The sequence below is a fragment of the Vanellus vanellus genome (assembly GCF_965231255.1).
Source record: "Vanellus vanellus genome assembly, chromosome: 12".
In the NCBI taxonomy this organism is placed as follows: Eukaryota; Metazoa; Chordata; class Aves; order Charadriiformes; family Charadriidae; genus Vanellus; species Vanellus vanellus.
Genome location: NC_138917.1, coordinates 18454027 through 18477406, shown reverse-complemented (window position 1 = coordinate 18477406; position 23380 = coordinate 18454027). Strand labels below are relative to the sequence as shown.

Sequence of the window (23380 nt, the reverse complement as noted above, 5' to 3'; positions counted from 1 at the left end):
TCATGCCTGTTGCTACAGTGGAACAACCACTCTTCCCAACTCCGTAACCTTGGTGCAAGACGACAGTGGTCAGCTCCTAGCAAAAAGCTGAGGACCAGCTGTCGGGGGCATGAGGGGGGTTAAGGAGCCAACATTAACTTTGCACCAGCTGGTAACACTTAAGGGAGAGATCCCGACCTGCACTGTACAAGTTACTGCTCAATGACTCCCATATGACTTAAGTTAATAAAGCTGTGGCCTTGAGAAAGCACATCCCTTGCATCTCATGTGCATCTCATCTCATCTCTCTTACCCTCCTCTCATCCCAGCTTAGAGATCAGATCCTGGGCAAGTTTAATCTCTGTTGCGTTAGCCCACATTCCACTGCATGACACAGCGCTAATGGAACTGCAATCCAATGAGGGAGAAAGGAGCAACGCCCACTCCTAACACACTACACTAGCCATCCTTTGAGATGGATTTTGGTATTCTTTTAATTTCTTTTTTTTCCTGTTGTTATGGCACTGGAATCCCCGAATCTGCCCCTCAGCATTAAGAAGTACAGCATGATTTTAAAGTGCATCTTGCGTCATTACCTGTGAAACTAAAACTATCTCTGGACGATAATAAGACAACTGAGCTGGGTATTTATTACGTTGCACGTTACCCATCCTGGACAGTTTCCAGTCGGTGATTACTCATGGCATTCTTATTTATACTTTAGATAATCAGAATCTGCTGTAAAGCTCAGAGCATAAGCATGATGCCTTTAAAATCTACTGTGTTGAGATTAATATTTTTTATTTACATAACCTTTTAACAAGAAGAAAGGACCTACAGGATAAAATATTTTTACATATGGAGATATGAATAAAGCATTATAAAAACATTTCTAATTACATGGCATAACGCAGCAGTTTTCTATCAAACACTTAAAACCGGCCTTTACCTTCCATCCCCCAAATTATAGAAACAATAAAAGTTTTTCATTTTCTGCCAACATTTTCTTTCTATCTGTGTAAAACCAACTCTATATCAGTTTTTTTAAAGAAAACCCTTGCCTCGAGCATTTCATTTGTATTGGTTCCATGTTTAGTCAGTAGCTTTTGTAAAATTGATGAATATTGTCTAAAGGCAAGTGCAGACAGGCAAACAGATCTGTATCTTCTGTAATCCATTTAGCCTGACACACACGTGCAAGTGAACTATTTTACCTTAATTCTTTCATGGCTGATGAAAAGTAATTGTAAGCAAAGTCGTGAACTTCACCATTTAAAAAGAATCACTGAATCTAATGTTAGAAGATAATTTATGCTCTCACCTCTTCCCTGAAAAAAACTGACCTTGGTCCTCATGCCTCTAGAGCATCCAGACTTGGCAAACAGTTGCTATACACAGAACATCCATTAGAGGCTGTGTTTTTCAGCTCATCCAAAACGGTGATGGGTTATCTAACGCTGGAATATAAATGGATTGCTAAAGTATCATTGCAACATGAGCTAAATTATAACTATTTGACTAAAATAATGAAAACTTTGAAGTATTTGTCTGCTTCTAGTATGTAATCCAAACACAGCAATAATTTACACTCGATCTCTCGGTTTTTTAATAGATATTCACCTTTAACCACGTTGGCATTACTGCATACTTCAAACAGTTCCACCAACCCTACTCAAGTCTTTGCTATCAACTCCTGTGGGCTTTGGAGATACGAAACCCTCTTATACTTCTATATTTCAATGGAACTCCATCAAGTTACAGCGATTTAGATGATGTGAGACTGGAATGCAACACAGAGAATTAACCACTTTAACCACTTCATTATTGGTAGTTTGCCAGTCAATCTTAGGTCTTATCCATTCCAAAGGTGTTCATTTGTTTATGTCAGTGCTATCCATGGCTTAAATGAGTGCTATCTGACTGCACCGAGGCTCGTACCACTTCGGCTAATTCACTAGCTTAAATCTTGAGCACAGAGAAGACTTAGAATCACATATTTTTACAAATTCTATTGCTGCAGGCAGTCTCCTAATACAAGAAAAACCCAGTGTTTTTTCACTACGGCTGGAAATAATATTTGCCAATCATCTTTTAATAGCTATGCCTCCACTTCAGCTACAAACTACAACACTGATGTGCCTTCTCTACCCTTTATGGCTGTCAGATTCATTTCAATACCGGGATCCCCATGGTTTCTAGCAGTGCTTAATTAAACACAAAATAATCATACAGTAACAGCATAAACAAACAAACAATCCCCTCAAACGCTGCGTTAACAGTGTTACATCATTAGCTTGTTTGAATTCATCTTGTTAATTTCCAAAGTAATATCTGTTTCTGTGAGAACTGCCTTTTCAAAAGCAGAATTCCCACATCTTCAGCTAGCTTTTCTCTAAGCGATCTCCAAAGTAAACAGTACTTAGTGTGGCGTTAATCCAAATATACGTTATTTGCCCACTGGTAAAGCCAGCTTTAGCTAGTGCAAGAAAGAAAAAGCTATGCCCATAACAGAGCATTTCCAAACGTTAAGAAATCTGCGGCACAAGAGATAACAGATAAATGTGTGGATCAAGGTTATAATATAATCAAACCTACTTTAAATAATAATTTATTCTTCAGAGAGTCTTTACATTCTGCAGGGTGGCTAATAGTTTTAGCAGAAGTCCAGGACTACAATGAAAAATGCTCGATGCAGGTCTTCATACTTTTGCTGGCACGGCTATATCAAAGGTGTTAAGAGGAACAATCTCCACTTGATATAATTGTCCTGGCAAAAGCTGGGAGGTGTGGACACAGTTTTATACCACTAAAACTGAATTTTTGCTGGCACAGCTTCTTTAGCTCCAGGGAGGTCTGGCATATGTTATACTGTCAAAAGTACACATTTCGGCAGTACGAGCCCCATCCACACACAGAGTGCTCTGCCAATACAGTATACTGGTATGCTCTGGGTAAGCCTGGCCTCAACAGTGATTTTAAACAGAAGATTAACACAGGAGGCGTATTCATTTCTTGGTGGCAACGTCAAGCTCTGAGTCTTACTGGTTTCTTTTGTAGTGGTAATACAGACTGAGTGCAGTTTCACCATAATATGATTTTCTTCTGCTTTTGATGGCAAAGGAAAAGGCATAGACCAGCTCAAGTTAAAATAGCAGCTTAACTAAATGAAAAATCTCTCCCTCATTCAGGAGTGCCCTGTATTGTCCAACACAGAATTGTTCTTTTCATAGCATGTTATTACCAAACAGATCACAAACAGCTTCATTTCTCATAGTTTTGTTCTCATAGATCTCACTAGATCTACACACATGCTGCAATGCCCAGTATCACACAACCTAAACCTCATCTGCCAGGGGACCTGACACACCAAAGGAAAACCCTTTCTGAGGTCCATCAGCTCTTTAGAGAATGCACTGGGAAACCTGGTCTTAGAATAGGATTCACAAAATGCAGAAACAACGCAATGGTTAGGAACCGAATTTTGACTTCCAGGAGGTATAGACTCACATTGGAAATCTCTCCCAGTACTACTCAATTTCCATGACAAAAACCAGCAAGAAAGTCTTGGGATCTATGTCAGGACGCTCCTCCAGAGTTCTTAATCTGAAAAGATGCTCTAAACAAGGAGCCACTGCATAAAGGACTTTCTCCACCATCTGTCTGTACCTCTGTCTATTTTAGCAGAAGAAGAAGTTGCCGTATTGTGTGCACAGCCCTATCCTGGAGATATCCAGCAGATTCACCCCAAGCTGGCATCTCACTAGGATACCTAGATCATGGATTTTGCTTTCTCACAGGTGTGAACTACCCCTTGTGTTGCTCAAACCTGCCAAGCCAGAGGCAGTTCTAGGCACTTGTGGAAGCTGAAAATTAGATTTCAAGGGAACCTGTGGAGAAACGGATATCCATGGGCTGTAGGGTCCATGGGAATTAAGAGTGGAGGAGGAAATAACTGAGGCTGGTGTTCTGGCCTTCAGGTCTTAAAAGCCACCTGTTTCTGTAGATTTGAGGCCTAGCCTTTTTTATTATGAGACAGTAACAAAGGTACTGTGTGAAGACCGGTGAAATCTGCATTGACACATAAAATAACACATGATCTAGGCGTCATAAAGCGGAAAATATTTATTTTAAACTAAAAGGCTTCTATCCAAATGATAAGCATCAATAATTCTAGGCTGGAAGGTCACCTGTTACTCTACCCACTGAACAAGACTTTGTAGATTCACGATTACTTCCTCAAGATCGTACGGCAGAGGCATGTTACTTTCATCATCTGTCCAGAAGGGATGGCATTCTGGTTTCTGGTCTTCTGGCAAGCTCTCTGCCGCTTCTGACTGGCATCTGGAAAGAAGGTAAGCAGACGAACTACTTAAATAAAACTGTATCAAGAAACTGAATACTCAGCAAGGATACATTTGTGCATTAATTCGAAGAGAAAGATGATAATAAAAAAGAAATACCACATCTTCTGACCAAATGGATTGTTCATTTACAGTGAAGTTGATTTCTGTCGTAGGCTTTGTATTTTCTATGGGGATTTCTCAAAAAGCCAATCACAGAGAAAACTCAGTTAGTGTACCTTTATATGGTGAATTATTTTTTCATTATCTCAGCTGTTATTTAAAGTATGTGATTAAACCATTATCAGATTTAAATGTTTGCCGGTTTCCAATGTATTACTAGATTATTGAGAAAGATTAAACTGAATTTACTGCATTAAGGTCAGGGGGGATAGATTAAACAATATTAAAGAAGCCGGACTAGCTTTGTAGATTCTGGAGATTTACAAGGGTATCAGCCTGTTTAGCTCTGAAAAAGGCAATATAAAAAGAGAAAATTCTATAAAGATAAATGGAAATAGAGGTTAATAACAACTTCCAATGATGAATAGGTGGGCAAAACTTCAATAAAATTAAATTAAGAGGTTAGTGTATGTTCGTCCCGAGAGAAAATGTTTAAATTACAGTGGTTTTTATTAAATGGATTATTCATCAATACTAGTGAAGCCTAATTATAATATTCAACTGAACTGCAGCCTGCAGAGGAAAGTTTTATAAGTGGCAACCATCACATCTCTTAAGATTAGGCTGTAATACAACACACTGCATCAAAAAAATTGTCACAGTTCAAGGAGGGTTTCTCCCCCTCTCTTTTCCCATTCCCTCAAACAATTTGCATGTTGCTGATTAATTAGTTAACGTTTGCAACGGGACACGACAAAGAAGAACACTAAGCAGTAATGTAATTTTTGGTAAATACTGCAGGTCTACATAGTTCTTCAAAGACATAAAAAGCCAATTGCAGAAATACACTTTTATCTCTTGTAAGACATTTTTTTAAAATTCGTGTTCTATAAAGCACATAACTGTTGTAACAATTTTAAAGTGGTTTTAAACATATATGTGTCTTTCATCTCTGTAAAATGAACTCTAAAATATTGACACATGCAACTTCCTCGTCCGCACCGTCAGCCTTCTGGAAGAGACTGTTTCCAAATGAAAGATGTCTTCTTCTCTTGGGAATTATTAATGGCAGTGTAATCCCCATGAGAAAACATACTTCAGCTTTACACCCATGTTGGTGTGTGGTTAATTGCCGCACCAGCATCCTGGGCACTCAATCCATCGTACATTACACTACAAGGACAGTATTAACACATAACATTCCAATATATCTTCAGCTCTCCACATCAGCCCCTGATAATAGCATCTGTTAACATGCACTAAGTACTATTATGTAGCACATCACTTCATAAATAATAAGATTAGCCGACCTCAGGGCCCTGGGAAGAGTAATGTGTTTAAATGTTCTCATTATTTATTTAAAACAAGAATTAAAGGAACAGAAGCTACTTGTGACAATCCTCTTAGCATAAATATTAAACTGTTTGCATTGATAAGCTGCACTGTACAGAATAACAGAGGATTTGTTTTGCCGGCTGCTTTATAATAGTTGTTAGAGCAAATGCAGTTTAGCGTATGAGTTCTGAGAGGTACTTAACTGATTGTGCCATCATGTTCTGAAGACATTTTCCAAATTGTATAAAGGAACAGGAGAAAATTAATATGCAGGGAAAGCTGAAACTAATTACAGCATAACTCTATAAGGCTTTTAAAATCTTGCTTTATTTTCTGTCTCGGCACAAAATAATACGCTCAATTTGCTGGGTAGTATGAAATATTCCAGTTTAAGCATTTCAATCTAAAAGTGGATAAATTAACCATGTAGAGATTATTGCAGATGACAAATCAAGAAGCTCAGCCGGTAAATACTGCAGGCATGTTATGTGGTCTGCAAAACTCAGCTTGTAATAATGACCATTTTCTCTTTGATACATCTGCTGTTAACAACAGAATTTTCATTGAGAGGAAAAACACACCAACTTTTAGCTTCTTTGGGATTTCAGAGCCCTTTTTTACCTTTAATGTCTCTTTGTTCCCTTGCGCTCTCACACAAACGGATTGACCAGCTTTTCCCCTCACATTTGGGTTTGGGGCACTTGTGTTGCTGTAGATGTGTCAGAAGTCGCAGTGATGCTGTGACTGAACAGCCCGTGAGCAACTATTCTAGTTGCTACTTTCCCTTCCCTATTTTTCATACCAGCGGAGCCATCTCTGAGAGGTCACCCGACAACTAAGCATGTGCCTTAACTTCCCGGCAATCGTGCACTTGGAAGTTCTAGCCATATCGTATTCCACGTGGAGGGATTAGAGGAATGGAAATGTGTCAGGTCCTTGGACTTCCTCTGCAAGTCTGATGACAGAAATGCATCGGTATGTTGTAAAAGTATAAAAAGGGTAAAACAGTGCTCTAATATTCCAAGTTCTGCAATCCCATAGCTCCTTTGTTCTTCTGTTCAGGATTTCCGTGGCTTTGCTTTATATCAGTAGCAAGAACAGCAGTGAATGTTACATTTTTACATCTTGTGAGTCACCTATTTTGACCAAAATTACAATCCCTGTGCCGGATCCGCTGACACCAAAGTCAGGTGCTCACATTTAAAGCTCAGGGGCTGAGTTCTAAGCAGTCATCGCTGCACCTGGCAGTTCATTAAGCAATTCACCTGAATGGCATCCGCTAGCTTGAACACAGTCATCCAAATATGTGCTGTCTGACTCAGAGCTACTGTGCAAGAACAGTCCTTTCCAGATGAGTATATCACTACTGATTTTAATAAATTTCTGTGGCAGAAACGGTTCCTACAATGCTCTTTAATTTGTAGCAGAGTAACAGACCTGAAGATCCTGCAAAAGGATAGCAATGTTTTTAACTGCAGCAGAACAATCAAAGGCACTTAAATAATTGCACAGAATTATTTCAAATTCCTTTGTAACTGGGGAAAGATAGCGAACATAAGTTAGCTATCTTTACTCAGAACAAACAAAAATTCTATCTTTTCCCAGATACGAAAGAATTTATGAGGCTCCATGTGGGAAACACTGCAAACATTTAAGTATGGTGGTAGTGGGAAAGTACCGAGATTTATAAGTTAATTAAAATATTACATATTAATTAAAACCTGTTAGTTGTGTGAATAAAGTCAAACCTCCAAAGCAGAGTAGATCTAATCTGTATATATTGTATGCACAAAATGTGTTAGGAGTGGAAATAACACATGCTCTGATCTACAGAACAGATGCCAAATCAACAGGCATCTTTCATACCTTATTTGCAGGAGAACAGAAAAACTGCCATAGTATATTCCAGAGCAATTTAGTTCTACCACCTCCACAATCCGTGTTCACCAATGTATTAAAGAAAAGGATGTTTTGTCTAAAGATGTGCAGAATGCACGAAACTCCATGGTCCCTACCTTCTTGTTAAAACAATCAAGACCTGTGCCAGTTTCAATTAAAAAAAGCCCATTTTAAAGGAACAATTACTTACTGTTGCGGTGCACATTCTCACTAGTCTCTCCTGTAAACTTCACAGACTTTTCATCCCCTTTATGTCCACTTTTGCCAAATGTATTTCCTTCATTATTATTTACCAATAGCTGGATATATTAATACAAGTTCAACTGAGTCATGACAAACATTAGTATGACTGTATGACAACATCCGACTCTGAAGGTGGCTGATTTCACGTGTATTCGCTAATACGCGGGCAGGTGTACCTTCCCCGAGACAGACACTTGCCTGTTTATGGTCCCCTGGGCTGCACTGACATTTTGATGATCAGGGTGTCAGCTACATTAGAGGACACTGATCACGATGCTAAAATTAACCAAGCTAGCTAAAGTATGTGTTAATTATGAGTATGCAAGCAGTCAATAAAAGGTTAATGCAAAAGTCAAAGGATAAATTTATTTCGGTATTGCATCACTCCACTGACTAAATGACTAACATTATGCTTTGTTTTTAATCGATATATTTTTCAGTAATGCGTGAGCCATTGATTTGAAAAACAGTCTACTTTCTAACAGTTAACGTTTTGCAACTACTAAGCACCAAGTATCAATATACTTAAAACACTCTTTCTTCAGAGCAGACACCTTTTTGTTCCGTTGTCAGGAACAGGAATGCATCTAAGCCAGGAGGCGGCTTTGGGTTCTGCTGATGAATGTGATTAATGCAAATAAGAATTATTACCTAGGAACCTAAATAAGGTACTGTGAATTAGAGTCCCTGGATTGGATTCTACTCTGCTGTTTGTCTACTCTACAGAAGCGCAGTCAAATCAGATCAATAGGGCTCAATTTGTGGCTCAGACTGCACAGGCGTGTGAAGAGTGAGGGGATGATGAGAGTAGCCCAGTTTCCTAGATGGTACTAATTTAGCTGCCTACGCCTGGCAGCTCAAAGACCAACGGAGATCACGTGGAACTTCACAAGGTAAGTCAAGGAACATGGGTCTAGCCATCTTCCCCATGTACTGACATGGTCAGAAAGGGAGGATGGGATACTGACTCCGCATGTACAAAAGTACACACTCACCCACACACGCTTCCTCCAGCATTCCTGAAACTATTATGTTTTATGTGGGAGTTATTTCCTCCCTCCATTCATGCTGGAATAAAGGTGATAATGAGCTGTTATTGAGAACTTCAGAGTATCTTTTAAAACAATAGTCCAGGTAAGAACAGGGCTTGGATCACCCAACTAGCACAAATGCATTCATTAGTCCCACACCAACGTTGGTTAAAATGATACGACGCTGCTAACGTGGATGCAGTTCTGAGTAGGAGTAACAGTAGTAGCTTCTTTCGACAGCATCTTCCATTCTTAAGATTCACAATACCTTTGCAAATTTGGGTCTGACCAAATATGGCTTATCGCTGTTCCAACACAGAGTTCTGCTGTGCGAACACAAATCCTAGTAGTACAGGTACCTGGTACATAGAGTTTTGCTTGCAGGTTTGGATTTTTTCATCCTTCAAACCTTTCTTCTGCCTGGAAATTACTGTGCAAACTACGTGTAGTTACTCTAATCTCAGCGTTAGGATTACCCTGTGTCATTTCAAGCTCACATTCTTAGCTGCCAAAGCATCATGAAGACAATACAGTGCGTTCTCAGATATCTGAATTGTTACACAAAGCACAGAGAAAATATAAAGTTACATACATGAGAACGATTCTTCAAGTTAACCTTGATTTTTTCTTTTTTCTAAATAGTGTATCTCATTGACAGGTATGACAAATTTACTTCTGCTGCTGAATGCATCCCAATTAAAACCTGATACTGATTGAGTCAAAGTTGAAACTTTCAAGAAGAAGATTTCAATGCTTTTCCAGAAACCATTCACAATAGACATGATCTAGTGTGCAAAATAATAAATAACAACCAAAAGAAATTATGGAAGGAATGAAATATAGTTTCTCAAAGTGAAATTTAGCAAGGGATACTCAATTTAGATTTTTTTTGTCCAATTACAACCACTTACAATGGTGGTTAAATTATTGGCATTGTAAGTCAGCTAATACAATGTGGAGTAACAAGATACGATGTTCTGTAACTTCAAAGTTGCCACAGGAAGAAAAAATACCTGTTTTATCAAACTGAATTGCTCAGTAAAGCACAGAAAAACTCTAAAGTGAAAACTCAGATTGATGCTGTAAATACACATTCTGCTTCACTTTTTGACATGGATAGGACACTGGGATAAAGTCCCTCAAAGGGACTGAAAAAGTCCCCCCTATTGTTTGAAGAACTAAATTTTCATGTATCTTCATGAAAAATGAAAAGGTGGAAGGGGTAAACGTAATTAATGATAAAATTGAACGGGGGTGAGAAATCTGAAAAGCAGCTGCTTTCTAGTTGGGTGCCCATTGCAGCACTAGCAATTTCAGAAATTACAATATGCCTCATTTTAAGTTTTCTTCTACTCCAGGCACCTGTTCGGACATAGTAGCTGGTAACAAGTGAAAGTTTCCGACCACTAATTAAGGATTAAGGCCATCAGGTTGACTGTTGAGAACAGTTTTACACCTAGATCTATTTGTCATGAGACACCAGTGGTGATGAGCGGGGCATTTTGCCAGCTGACCAGTTAGGAGCTGCTGCCCTCCGACATCAGTCGCTGGAGGGGGACACCTGGAGCCTGCACGGCTCCTTTCTGGCCGCATGGAATAATATGGGGATCAAATGGGCAGGGTGATTATATATGGCATATCTGAGGCAACCCCACTAGAGCTCTAACGTACTCAGAGTTGAATTCCAGAGCTGAGCACAAAACTGAGACAACTGTAGAAATGTACAAACCAAAAGGTGCGTGGTTTCACAGCGGTATCAGGCAGCTGTCCTTGCCGTGCGGGAGAAAGGACACGTTGTTCTCAAAGAACGATGAAAACAAACACAGTTGAAGAAACGGCAACTCTTCCATCCAGAGCAAAAGGTACAACAGGCGTTGTGTCACTGGTGCCCTCATCCTGCACGGACAGAGCTCCAGCCTGGATCAGCTATATCAGAGGGAAACCATTGCTACGCTCTCCCGGGAATACTCTTTCGGGAGATCTACTCCAAGACACGAGATTTACATAGGGAACTAGTGCTAAACTTCTTTAGAGTTAAAAAGTGTTGAAATCTTGACTTCTGGTTTGGCTTATTTTAGAGGAAATAACACAAAAATCAGTATTTTAGCTGGAACTTCACCAAAATTGAAGGGTGTTTGGAAAATGGGGGTTAGTTAATGCCCCATCGTGACACAGGCTTACGGTGGAATGTTTCTGGTCTCTTTGTTTAAAGCCTGTAAAACATAAGCAAGCCAAGAATTTACAAATCCTTCACTTGGTATTATGATTAAATATCATAATTTGTACCCTAAAAACTCTTTACTGAAAAAACAAAGGATGGAGAAAACATATTGAAATATAACAATATGAAGGTTTTTTCTTCATATGGGTGCACATGCTTTGTCTTTATCACCAACAAAATCTTAGTTTTTCATGCCAAAACTAGAATTTTGAAAGTTATTCAGTTCAATCTAAACCTTAAACCAAAGATTTTCTTAGCTTTTTTAATTAACCAGTCAGAAAGTTTTCAACCTTGGCAGAGAGTATTTCTTGCAGTTGCTCCCCACTGTGACTGCACAAGAAAAACCTTCCCAGGTTTCCTCTGCCCTTTAAGAACAAAACAAATTATATCAATAGTTGACTTTGCAAACCAGATTTCTGAAGTACTGCTCCCAAATAGGCAGTGAAATGAAATGGCCAGATGGAAAGAGAGTGGTGTTTCGTTCTTTTGAGCATCTAACCCCCAGTGTGTTCCCAAGGAGTCTGTCCCATTTACATCAAGTCACCGCTGATGCTCTTTCACGTGCTGTAACTAGAGTGTGCCCAGCCATAAGTAATGGCTGAGACCAGGAACTGCATTTATAGTAGGGACAAAATGAGTTTGTTTCCAGATAAGAACATTGAAAAGAGAATGCCAGATTTAGGAAGGGATGGAGGCGACACCAGTTACAATTTAATCCAAGAAAAGCCTTAGTATCAGCTGCACAAATATGCAAGTACAAATACACATGATGGCACGTAAGAAGACCTCTCCTGTCTACTTCTGTCAAAAGTTGATAATGATTTGTGTCACTGATGCATTTGGCCCTTACTACAGAACCAGTTTACAGTCACTGACCCAAGAGCTTTATGCCTCCAAAGGCCCCACTCTATCGAAAATGAGGACGCTGCTAAAATATCCTGAGGCATCACAGGTGACGTAGTGGGACAGCCTGACAACAGCCAGCTTTATCCTTGTGTGTCCTTCCACAAAGCGAATCTATAGCAGAATCCATCTTTTAACACTGGCCTGCGGAGTGCATTTTGCTGTTCCAGAGAGATGGGAGAGAGATCAATGAACCTGACACTAAAGAGGTTTAAATGACAGTTGCATGAACTTGAAAATGCCAGAGTTTCTATTATTATCCAAATTGTAAATCAGTTAAGTATGAGAAAAATATAAATTGTTAATACCCTCCAAATGTTGAAATAGCAGCAACCAAAGTACAGGTGGAGTCCAACTGTGAGGAGTTTTCAGGTGGTGTGCCATCATGTTTCACATGCATTTGTAGAAATATGGGAAAAACTCACAAAACTATTTTAAAAGAATGTTTTGCTTTGCCTTAACTGTGGAGAAACTAAAATAAATTTTCAACTTTTTTGACTACGATACTAATTGAAATCTGTAAAAGCATATTTCAGCCTTTCTAAGCTATTTAGCTGGCAAACTATGGGAAAGGATAGAGATTTGCTACTACAGAGTGGGGACTGTAAAACAAAGCCTCGGAAACATTCCAGCTCTAGGCGGAAAGAACAGAAGAAAAGGGCACAAGAAGCTACTCTACTTAATACATTAATCTCTACCGTGGGTGAATTAATAAACAGGGTTCTACCCAAAAGATACTTCTGATGAGATTGCCAGTGATTTTCCTCACCATGTCCACCAACTCCACCCTACCAAAGGGGAATTCCTAGGAGATGGCACTGCAACAGCTGTAAAGCCGCTGAGAACAGTGCTGGCACTGGACATGTGATGTAAACTTGACTTCCCCAGATGGAGACGTTCCTCTCTTTTGTGGCCTCCGTCCAACAGACTTAGAAACTGTCCATGAGAAAATCAGTGCGCCTCCTATTCCCACAAGAGAAGGGCTGTGTGGGGCAGCCTCCATTCCATGTTTGATTTTTTAATTAAGAAACATCACTACTCTCTATATAAAGTGCAGGGGGTAGGGAAATCCCCCAGAGAAACCCTGAATAAATAACACAGCATTTGCTGAAAGATGAAGTTAAATCCAATTTAACCTATAGGTCTACAAATTGTTCCCTTTCAGCCCTTTTTCTCAGATGCTTTTGTTTCCTGTTTTTAGAATAATAGGTATACAAGCAACGTATCCTGACCGTATGAGAAGCACGTTTATACATATTTATATACACACCCCATCATAGCAACACTTGCAAAAAATCCCCTCAGTCCAAAAGAGACAGCATTTAGGAGGAAATTTTCAGCACCCCGACATGGGTTTAGTTATATACTTTTCAGGATCAGCAATGGGATGCGAGTTATTCCCCCTGTGCTGAGAATATTTGGCTTTGACTTCAAACAGCGTAGAAATATATCAACCTCAATATAATTTATATTCTCTCAAAAGGAACCTAAAATGCTCTGAGCCTTTGCCGAGGCATCTGATGTTCCAGTCCCCTCTGTTGCACTGTATGATCGGCTGTTTTATTTCACTTGCTTTCCTATGATTTTTTCAGACAAAGAAACAAAATGTCTGCTACACACCGAGTATAAACACAGCTGACTTGTTTCCCCCAAAGTATTGATTTTATGCACTTTTAAAATAACTATTTTCATTCTGTTTGCATAATCAGCTGGGGCATTGTTCCTCTACATTTGCAGAAACACAGATGGAATTGCTGATTTGGAGCCTTTGGAGAGATTTTACAGTATTCTCCAGAATCTAAGCTTCTATTAAAATAAGGTTTCGAGCACTTCTGGTTGTGAAGATAGCCTGGACAATGTAAATTGATGCATGGTTATCTTGTCGAGTCCACAACCAGACAGACAGACACAATAGCGCCAAGGGAGCTGTGAACTTCCCCCACTTATTTTATTGGGTGTTTACTTGGGGCCAGACGCTCCCCTCTGTTGTGCAGAACGGCGTTAAATGACGGAGAAAAAGAGAGGAAAAGGAAATGGAAATAAAAACCAACAAAGAGGAGAAAAGGAAATCTCCACAGCCTGCTTCCCAGGGGGCTACAGATGCCCTCCCTTGCCAGTATTAGACTGCTGGAAGATTTGGGGCCGAGCCATGCATACGGCAAATTTTTTGAAAGACGCTGTATTTTCCAAAAGAATTTCACAAGAAAAGTTAATGACGCTTCCAGCATCATCTACTGCCTTTTGTTCTCCTTTTATGTAGATGTCATACAGCCAACGAAAAATGTAAACATAGGATGGTTTTAGATGACACTGCGGGAGGATGGCCCTTCCATTTAATGCCCCCTTGTTTAAAGTAAGCAATCACATTTTCCAAAGAACTTCAGGGCTTTCAGGCTCTGCCCTTCTGTAAGAAAGCTAAAGCATTTAACTGTTGAGTGTGCATTTTTTCGTAAGACAACCTTTCACGTTAATAAAAATCAACTGCTGTATGACAAATCCCTATTTGTTATATGTGGAAAGTGAGATCAAAAGAAGCGCAACTGAATGCAAGTAAAAGTAACCATATTACTTGATCCTTAAATGAGGCTGGACAGAAATGGGCTATATCTTTCCAGCATCAAAGCTATTAACCCTTGCAGCCCCAGGCGCTTCCTGCAGCACTGCTGCAAGCTGCTAACACAACCCATCCTCAAAATCCATGGACCAAACGCAAGGGCGACACAGAGGGGCGGCACTTGGGAGCAGAATGGAACCACAGACCTTAGATATTTGTAGTAACTACTGCGCAAGAAGGTCTCTGCATATGATTTTACGCGGAACAGTCCTTCGCTGATTTAAGTTTATGAGGGAGAGTGACACCAAAAGGAGATCTTGCCCCAGGAACCGTTTTGTCTAGCTGTTCTCAGTCTCTTACTAAAATACAGCTCTCTCTAGCTTTGGTCCATCCCAGTGAATATGCATGCTTCATTAGCCAAAAGGGAACTATGACAGACTGATAGCCAGCACCGTATGGGAAAGCTGAACAACCACGAGACTGACTCTCTGTTTGCAGGCTGAAATTGAGATCTTGCTTATCACTATAACTTTTGCTATAAATACCTATGTGTACATACATACATCTCATCTCTCTGTGTATACATAGATACATATATACTCACACACATATATGAGAGGAGCTTACACCACATTTTCTATCAAGAGATATGGCCTTGAACTCCTATGTGGCTTAGGGAAGAAAAAGTAAAAAAAAAAAAAAAAAAAAAAAAGAGGTTTATTGTGCTGCAGAACTACATTGTCTTCCCTGTGTTGTGCACCTCGGCTGTAGCCTGCAACCAGAATGTTTATAACACATATTGGAACTAATACTATAAGAGCAATGCAATCCTATGGACTAAAACACAGTTTCCTTTAGGTCAACATGAGGTCAAACAGAAGCAGAAGGGAACAAATAATAGGGAAATGAGAAAACAGATACAAGAAAGGCAGAGAGGCTCAAAAAGAGGAAAAAGAAGTTTAGGAATAAAAAAGAAAGCCTCATGTAACTAATCACATTTCAGCCACTGCAGAATTTCTCCATGGCTGCTGCTTTATTCGGCGATATTTTATGGATAAATCACTATAAAAATACACCGCCAAAAAAATACCAGTGCCGGCAGAGAAATAGACTTGATGTCCCAGGAAATGCTACAGTACATCCAGGCACAAATAAAAATCATATGGCAACAATATGCTCAATATGGTTCTTCTCTAATTCTGTAAGTGGAGTACGTCTTTCTGATTTCCAAACAAGACCTCAGAATTTTTTCTCTTTACCCCTTGCATTTCAAATAACTGAAAACATTATACAGAGATGGTAAATATCCTTTTCTACTTTGACTCACAAATAATTACCATCACTCAAATACAATGCGAATAAGCACATTTCTTTACTTATCTCCAACTGCATTAAGGGAAGAAATTGTGTGAAGGTTCAGAATCACTATACCTCAGAATTTTGCAATGAATGTAATTCTGTAATATTTTTAATACCAACTCAAATTCCAGTATAAACTGAACGATGATTTAAAGTTATTAGACAGGAATACACTTTCCTTTATGGAATACGATTGCATTCAACCAATTTAAACACACAAGAAACTACATGCACCTGATCCTGCCCTACTTTCACAGGCATTGTTTCCATGAGTGCTTAAAAGAAGTGCAAGGTCCTGATCTATAACATTCCATCCGTGGACTTGAACTCTCTCAGCACCATGAAGACTTATTACCGAAGTGAGTACCAAAATGCTACCAGTAGGTAAAACCTAAAATGTCTATTGCAACAAACACATACAGCTCTTCATATTGTTTTCCGTGGTGTAAGGAATATTTCTGACTGCAATATCAATGACTTTAAACCACAGACTAAGACTTTAGACCTTCTGGTGGTGCCAACTCACTTGTTTTATATGCTATGATATCTAGTCCTGGCTTTGAGCTATCTCTCACTACTGATGCTTTTGATGCTTTGTTCTCTTTTTACTTTAGGATGGAAAATAACAAATAATGCTGAGTTCTCTTCTTACTCTTGGATTCTTCTGATGTCTATCTTCAGAACTCTTCTAACATCCAATTTATGTCATTCTTTTTCTTTCTTATGCTGTGAATTTGAAACGAAAGAAGGTAACATAATATCATAAGATCTACGGACGACTGAAATGGCCTTCGGAGTAAACTTCAGAGTTATTCGTAAAACTACCTTGCCTCAATAGAAACTGAAAAATTGCTTTTCAATAGATAATGCAACTACTCTTGAAATTCTTCTTGGATGAAGTTATTGCCATAGGGAACACTCTAACGATAATAAAGCATACGGTGCCAATGCCTTAAGAGCAGTTCAGACAGGTTATTTTGTTAGTATTTGCAAAGCCCATTTCAAATTCCTTTCTCAAACATTTATGTGCTTTCTCTTGACTAATTCTTTATTAGAAAATGGCCACAAAACCTGACGTTTGTTAATGAGAAACTGACATCTGCTGTGCTGATTGACCTGCAATGCTATTCTCACGTTATTCTGTCACACAGTTCCTCTTAAAACATTCCATCAGAATTCCAAAGACCTCTTACATTAGTTAATTAAGAACCTGTTTCAATCTTCTATCAGGACTGAGCAAAATGCATAGTCACATATTTAAGTCTCATTTAGCTCAGTGGAACTTTCAAATATATTTGAAGCTCGGCACAAGCTTAAAAGCTTCACTGCATAGGGTCCCTAGAGAGGATTTCTACAGCAGTGCTCAACGCACAGCCATATACATATATATGGTTAACCGCAACTTTTCTTAAGAACCTGAGGTAGCCATCCTACCCCTACCCTAGCCCCTACCCTCACATTTAGTCTCCAGTCCCTGTACTGCACTGACCCGTTCTCTCTAATTCATTATGCAATGGGCATGAATCTTCCACGTGTTACCTGAACTAACGCAGCACTACGATACTGTACGAGCCGCGCTTTCCAGGGATCTCTGCCAAGTAACCTACATAACAGCCACACTGTCAGGTTCAAATTCTGTGGATAATGGTGTAATCTTTTGAGCCCAAGGAAGCAGAAATCTCCTCTTGTTGGGTGCCATAAGCTGTCCATCCCTCCGTACTTTGTGCAGATTCATGGGAAATCACGATATGCGTAATGAAAAGTATCCATTTCGTTACCCTCACAAGAGACCTACTGTTTTGTATTCCCTCATTCTGTGTCTGCTGAAGAACAGTTATTTAAACTTTATGAAAAGTGGATGGTCTTGGCCTTCCATACGTTTTATTTTGTCTATGAATGTTGTATTTCAGACTCCATTTTTTCTAGTTTATTGCTTGCCAGCTGAGCTACGTTAGTCATTCCTTTCAATGAACCGCTGATGAAATTTCTTCTCTTCCTGTGTTACAAGAAACACTACCACCCTGAGCACGCACCAGACCTAACATCCCTCCTAGTTTGTTTTTTCAAATAATATTGTGATTATATTAATCTGAAATGCAAAGTACGCATTCACCTTTTTCTTTGCTGGAATACTATTACTCCAACCTGTCTTAATGCCAAGGAACTAATGTGAAATTGAAGGGTTTTGGCAATAGTGACATAATCCTCCACTTGTTGGTGCAAACAGGAGGTGCCCTTGCTTCTTTTTTCCTTTCTTAAGTACTCCTGAGGAGTTATTAATTTGTAGTTTGTCTTTCTCAGATATGTGCAGTTCTACAGGGAAATTTCACACAACCTCCTGTTTATTGAAGTGCTGGTAAGAGCATCTAGGGAAGTTAATGACATTCCTCAGCCAGGCAAAAAGCCCATTTTCTTAGACCTTCTCCTACAGAGTTTGCCCTTTCCACTTTCACTTCAGCTTTTCTTAGCATTTCACCACTACTGAGCACATAGAACACTGTTGCTTTCTTTTAGTTTTCCTTTGGAAACAACTAAACACAATCCTTTCATACACAGCCTGTCTAAACCACGACATATGCCCGCATTAGCTACTTTCTGTTAGAAAATATCAATTTGGTCTCCCTTTTCCAAGCCTTAACGACTTTACCAGACTTGGTTCACTTAATGTTGGCTTGTCTGTCTAACCAGAGTGGGACACTGGTGAAATCACACTGTAATTGCAGGTTCTTCTCAAGTCCTTGAGGACTGCTCCGTGCACTTCGTCCTCTTTTTTTTTTTTTTTTTTTTCCCCTCTGACAAACATTAGAAAAATACTGTTCATTTAGATTTGTCTCATAATTTAAGCCAGGTACCAATCTTCTAGACATATTAGAAAGGTCACAAATTGGAAAGTTTAGAGTACCTTCAAGAAAGCAACTTTGCATCATGAAAACTTTGGGGGCTTAAAAACTCATTTGCCAGTCTACCTTCTGTATTTTTCACTCAGAAACAACAGAGGGTGTTATCCTCTGCATCTCTGGATTTTAGGAGACAAACAATCTTCTAGCAATGTAAAAAACCTGCTTGGTAGAAGTCTGCCAGGGCTGTGCCAGGAAGCTTTTAACAGTGTTCAGACCCTTCTTTTTTTTCTCAACCTGCTCCAGAACACACAAAAAAGAGCAGTACCCATCTTTGCACACAGGCAGCCCTCTGAGCCATAGTCACGTCTGGCACCGTGCTGTGTTTTTAACGTATAACAGACTGAAGAGCCCCGTGGCCCAGTAATGTTGATTTGAATCCAGGAAATTATAAAGGCTGCTGGAGTGCTGCTACAATGACAAGGGAAATGGAGCGATCCAGGCATCTACAGGCCCTGTAGCGTATCGTTAGGCAACAGAAAAGCTGGTATAGGATTCATTAAGCAGATAATACGAATGTATAAAGCAGGCCAGTCAGTATAACTTTTCTGGAAAACAAATCTTGTTGGACAAACCCTTCAAGATGACAAGTTCAGTCACCAGAAGAAACTATGGAAGAATAGTATGAGTTGATTTACGCTAGCTAGTGAATGATTTTTTTTTTCCCAAGTAGCACTGAATGTCACAGAACACACACCACAAGTAATGACTATCAAATAACATAAGGATAAATGTCAATGGGGAATCACTACTGAATGGTGACCCTCATAAAGGATTCCTCCAGAGACCAGCACAGTGGCCAGTATTAGTCACATTTTCATCAGTATTCTGAAAGTAAATGGCAATGATCAGGTACTCGGCAATTTTTGCAGACAGCAGAGACGGATATGGTTAAAAAACATGAGGAGAGGACTAGGACTTGGTCCTGCCAGGTCAGTTAGCGATCAGGACCAAATGTGTTTTAGAACTATATGTAATGACAGGGAGAAGGATGACTGGAAAATGGATGTGCTTGTGCTCAGAACCACTGCATCTGAAAACAACATAGATATTATCCCGGACAACTCAAAATGAATACCCAGCACAGTACCTAATCCTTCTGTATTTGACTAGGTAGACTAATACGAGTAACAGGGAATAACCTTGTTTCCAGCTTTTTTAGAAGTACGTTGAAGAGAGCAGAGAAAAGAGACTGTGGAGACAGGTGGAAAATATGCGATGATGATTAACTCAATTTGCTTCACTTATCAGATTTAAAACTGAGAGATTGAAGGAAAATATCTTGTATGAAAGAGATCTCTTGTCTAGCAGAGGAAGCTGGAATTTGAAAAAGAACCCAGAGAAATTCAAATATGGCTGTTTTTTGCAATGAAGTCAATCACACACTGGGACAAACTATTAAAGGAACAGAATATTCTTCATTTCTGACATCTTCAAATCAAGAAAAGATTCCTGCCTGGAAACCATGCAGTTACACAGCTAGCACATGGATAAAAGGATAAAATTTAGTAACTTGTTATAGAAGTCAAAACAGCTGACACAAAAATCCTAAATACAATGATGCTCAAACTTTTACACAACCATTCTTTAACGAGCTTACTTTGAGTAGGACTTCAAAAACTCCTTGTAATACATCTTGCTGTAAAATTACACATTCTAATGGGATTGGATACTCCAGGAGAATGAAAGAAAAGAGAAGACTTCTATTATCAAAGTCTCAGAAGTATTATCTTAGCCTTTGAACCCAATATCTCTATAGAGAGAAAAGCCCCGATGCATGGAATAAAAACCTTTCCGTGTTCTCTGTCCTCTTGCACTTGTCATAGACAGGTATAAGTCTAACTTTTTAATATACATAGGTTTAACTGAAAAGAGAATTGGCCCAAAGGTACGTACACACGCACATATTTAATATTACAATTTGTCATGTAATTCACGAAAAGTATTCAAGATATGAAAATGTAAGTAAACAGCATGTTTATTGTTTCATTTACTTCATTTCTCTTAAAGCACACTGGAATCACCAAAACATACAAGGTCACACTGAATCAAAGGATATCATCTGCTTGTTCAAAATGTCATTATGGAAGAATAAGGAAAGAGCAGCTGTATTACAACTCACCTTTCCAGATCTCACAAACAAACTATTAATGGAGAAAGTCAGTCCTTTACAGTGCATTACAGGACCAAGGTCACTTGGGAAACTGTAGGGCCTCACTGGCTACCCACAAGACCGGCTTGATTAGTCCGAGTGACCTCCTGCCCTTGCCAAGGGACTGATGGAAAGCCAAGTTTTTCAGCAGACTGCTAAGTTGGTATTCATGCCTTTTAGATGAACAGCTGTACAAAATAAAGTGTCTGAGATTGATCTGAAGCACTTCGTTCCAATTGCTGTACGGTGCTCACAACAGTATTCACTACTGTCTATTGGAATTGCTATGAGCATTATAATTTTGCTGACAATCACAAATTCTCTACATACAAAGATAATCTAAACTTGAATTTTACGTCAAGATTCATGCCTGCTAAAGAAGAGTGTAATTTTGGCATAGTAACTTTTAATTGTCTTGTTCCTTCTGACTGCCATAAATTAGGTGACAGGAACATATCACCAGGAAATAAGTTTTCTTGGAAATAACCTGTAACCTCAATATGCCCTAATTCTCTGTAAAGTTGAAATGAAGTAACAACTTTCTTTAATTCTCTATGCCTTTTTAATAACTTATTTTTCTCCATAGCATTTCATTTGGTTTCAGATAAGAAATTCTTTAAAACCTCCACGCCTAACTTTAAAATATACGAAAATTAAAATGAAGACTTCATGTTGTAATAAAAGCACATCAAGTGCTTCAGTATATGGTATTTACCTGTAAGCTCACCTGCTTCAAGTGCATATTTAACTACTTTCTATGCCCTCATCACTGCTCCATCCAAATACCTCACACCTCCCTTCTGGTGCCACGACAATGTGCTCTCAATGTATGGGAAATCAGTGCTTGAAGTAGTCAAGAACTGAATTAACTTCAGTGATCTTAGTATGGTGCCTGGACATCTGGACATCTACTATGTCCACTGGACATCTACTTCCCATCAGACTACTACTACTGCCGCCTTCTCACCATTCCTTTACCACTCTTAATTGGGCAATAACAGGCCATGCGCTTTCAAATCAGAATCCCACCCTACAAAGGATGCCATAGGCAAAGAAAAAAGCATGCTGAAAAGCTAAAGGAAATATAGATTATAGGCGTGCTTAGCATACCTGCAAAAGTTCCAAAAAGGTAATTCTGTGATGCAATGAATTTAAAACACTTCCTTCAAAGTTCAGAAAGTGCTCTGTCAGTTAATGCCTCTTCATCCACTCCTTCATAGGTGACAACCGGTGTGAGGAAAGAAGTGTTTTTCATCAGTAATCCTCATCTGATTTTTGCTATACAGGAACCTGGCACGAACAACAGAACCCTCTCTACTTCTCCACAAGAATAAGAGTTATGACAAATGTATCTTTAAGACATTTTCTTCATTAATTTGCAGCAATATCTCACTACTTAGGAGCTGCTAGAACCCTCTGTTCTCTAGAGATTTAATGCTAGAAGGTGCTGAACATTCAGTTCTCAGTGATGAAAATGGGAGTTGACGGCTCTCAGCAGCTCATCACATTAGACAGTAGGGATTGCTCACAAAAAGAATGACAGCCATAGCTGAAAAATGTTAAGCAAGGTCCTAACAGCTCGGTTACTGGCTGGCATGTGCCCAGAATTGGACAACAAAGTGATGAAGACAAAGTAAGCGTCACATTTTATGCTTACTTAAAAAGTGTTGCAATAAAAAAAAAAAAAAAGAAAAACCCTATGCATTTTCTGCTTACTTAAAAAGCGTTGCATTTTAAAGCTATGCTTATTTTAAATCATTTATATTGTTTCTACTTATCCACAATCTATTCTGAGAGAATGAGCACGGTGATACCAAATTGTCTATTAGAGCTACTTCAGGCACAGCTTCTGTTCATAGTACGATGCAAAGGATGTTTACAACAATTAGCTAGCCAACGCATATTCAAATATACCAGTCTAAAGTATTTCTGAGAATTTCTTTCTTTTCAATATATGAATTTCTGTTTAATATTTTCCATTATACCTTATATTTGCATTTAAAGTGTCTTATTTCCTCATTAAAAAAAATCCACTGGGAAGTGTGGTCATTCTACAGCGAGTACATGATTATATTTCAGATTTAAACTTCTTAGATGGAAAAAGATGCATCGTCCAAGTCTCATACCAGTTCTACACTGCCTTAATCAAACTGATTTATCGTCAACCTGTTCTGTCAGCTTTACACTAGTATAATTGAACTCAGTTCAACGGTTATTCTTATTTACACCTAAATAAGGAATCAAGCCCACAGCATTTCTTTTCATGACTCAAATACGTTGTCCAAGGATCCAGTAAAACTACGGACTTTCAATCCATGTGTGGTTTTATGCAGATACATGACAC

The 23380-nt window shown here is 39.0% G+C and overlaps 1 protein-coding gene across 1 annotated transcript in view; it reads right to left on the bottom strand.

The window, feature by feature from the left end:
• Positions 1 to 4123: 4123 nt before the first annotated feature.
• Positions 4124 to 23380, bottom strand: part of FTO (FTO alpha-ketoglutarate dependent dioxygenase) — a gene marked incomplete at its 5' end in the record, with an annotated part of 261593 nt that continues 242336 nt past the window's right edge. Inside the window, one exon of the mRNA XM_082489185.1 lies at positions 4124 to 4320. Within this exon, the coding sequence (XP_082345311.1) occupies positions 4208 to 4320 (113 nt within the window). The 3' untranslated portion in view covers positions 4124 to 4207. The remainder of the gene's footprint in view (positions 4321 to 23380) is intronic.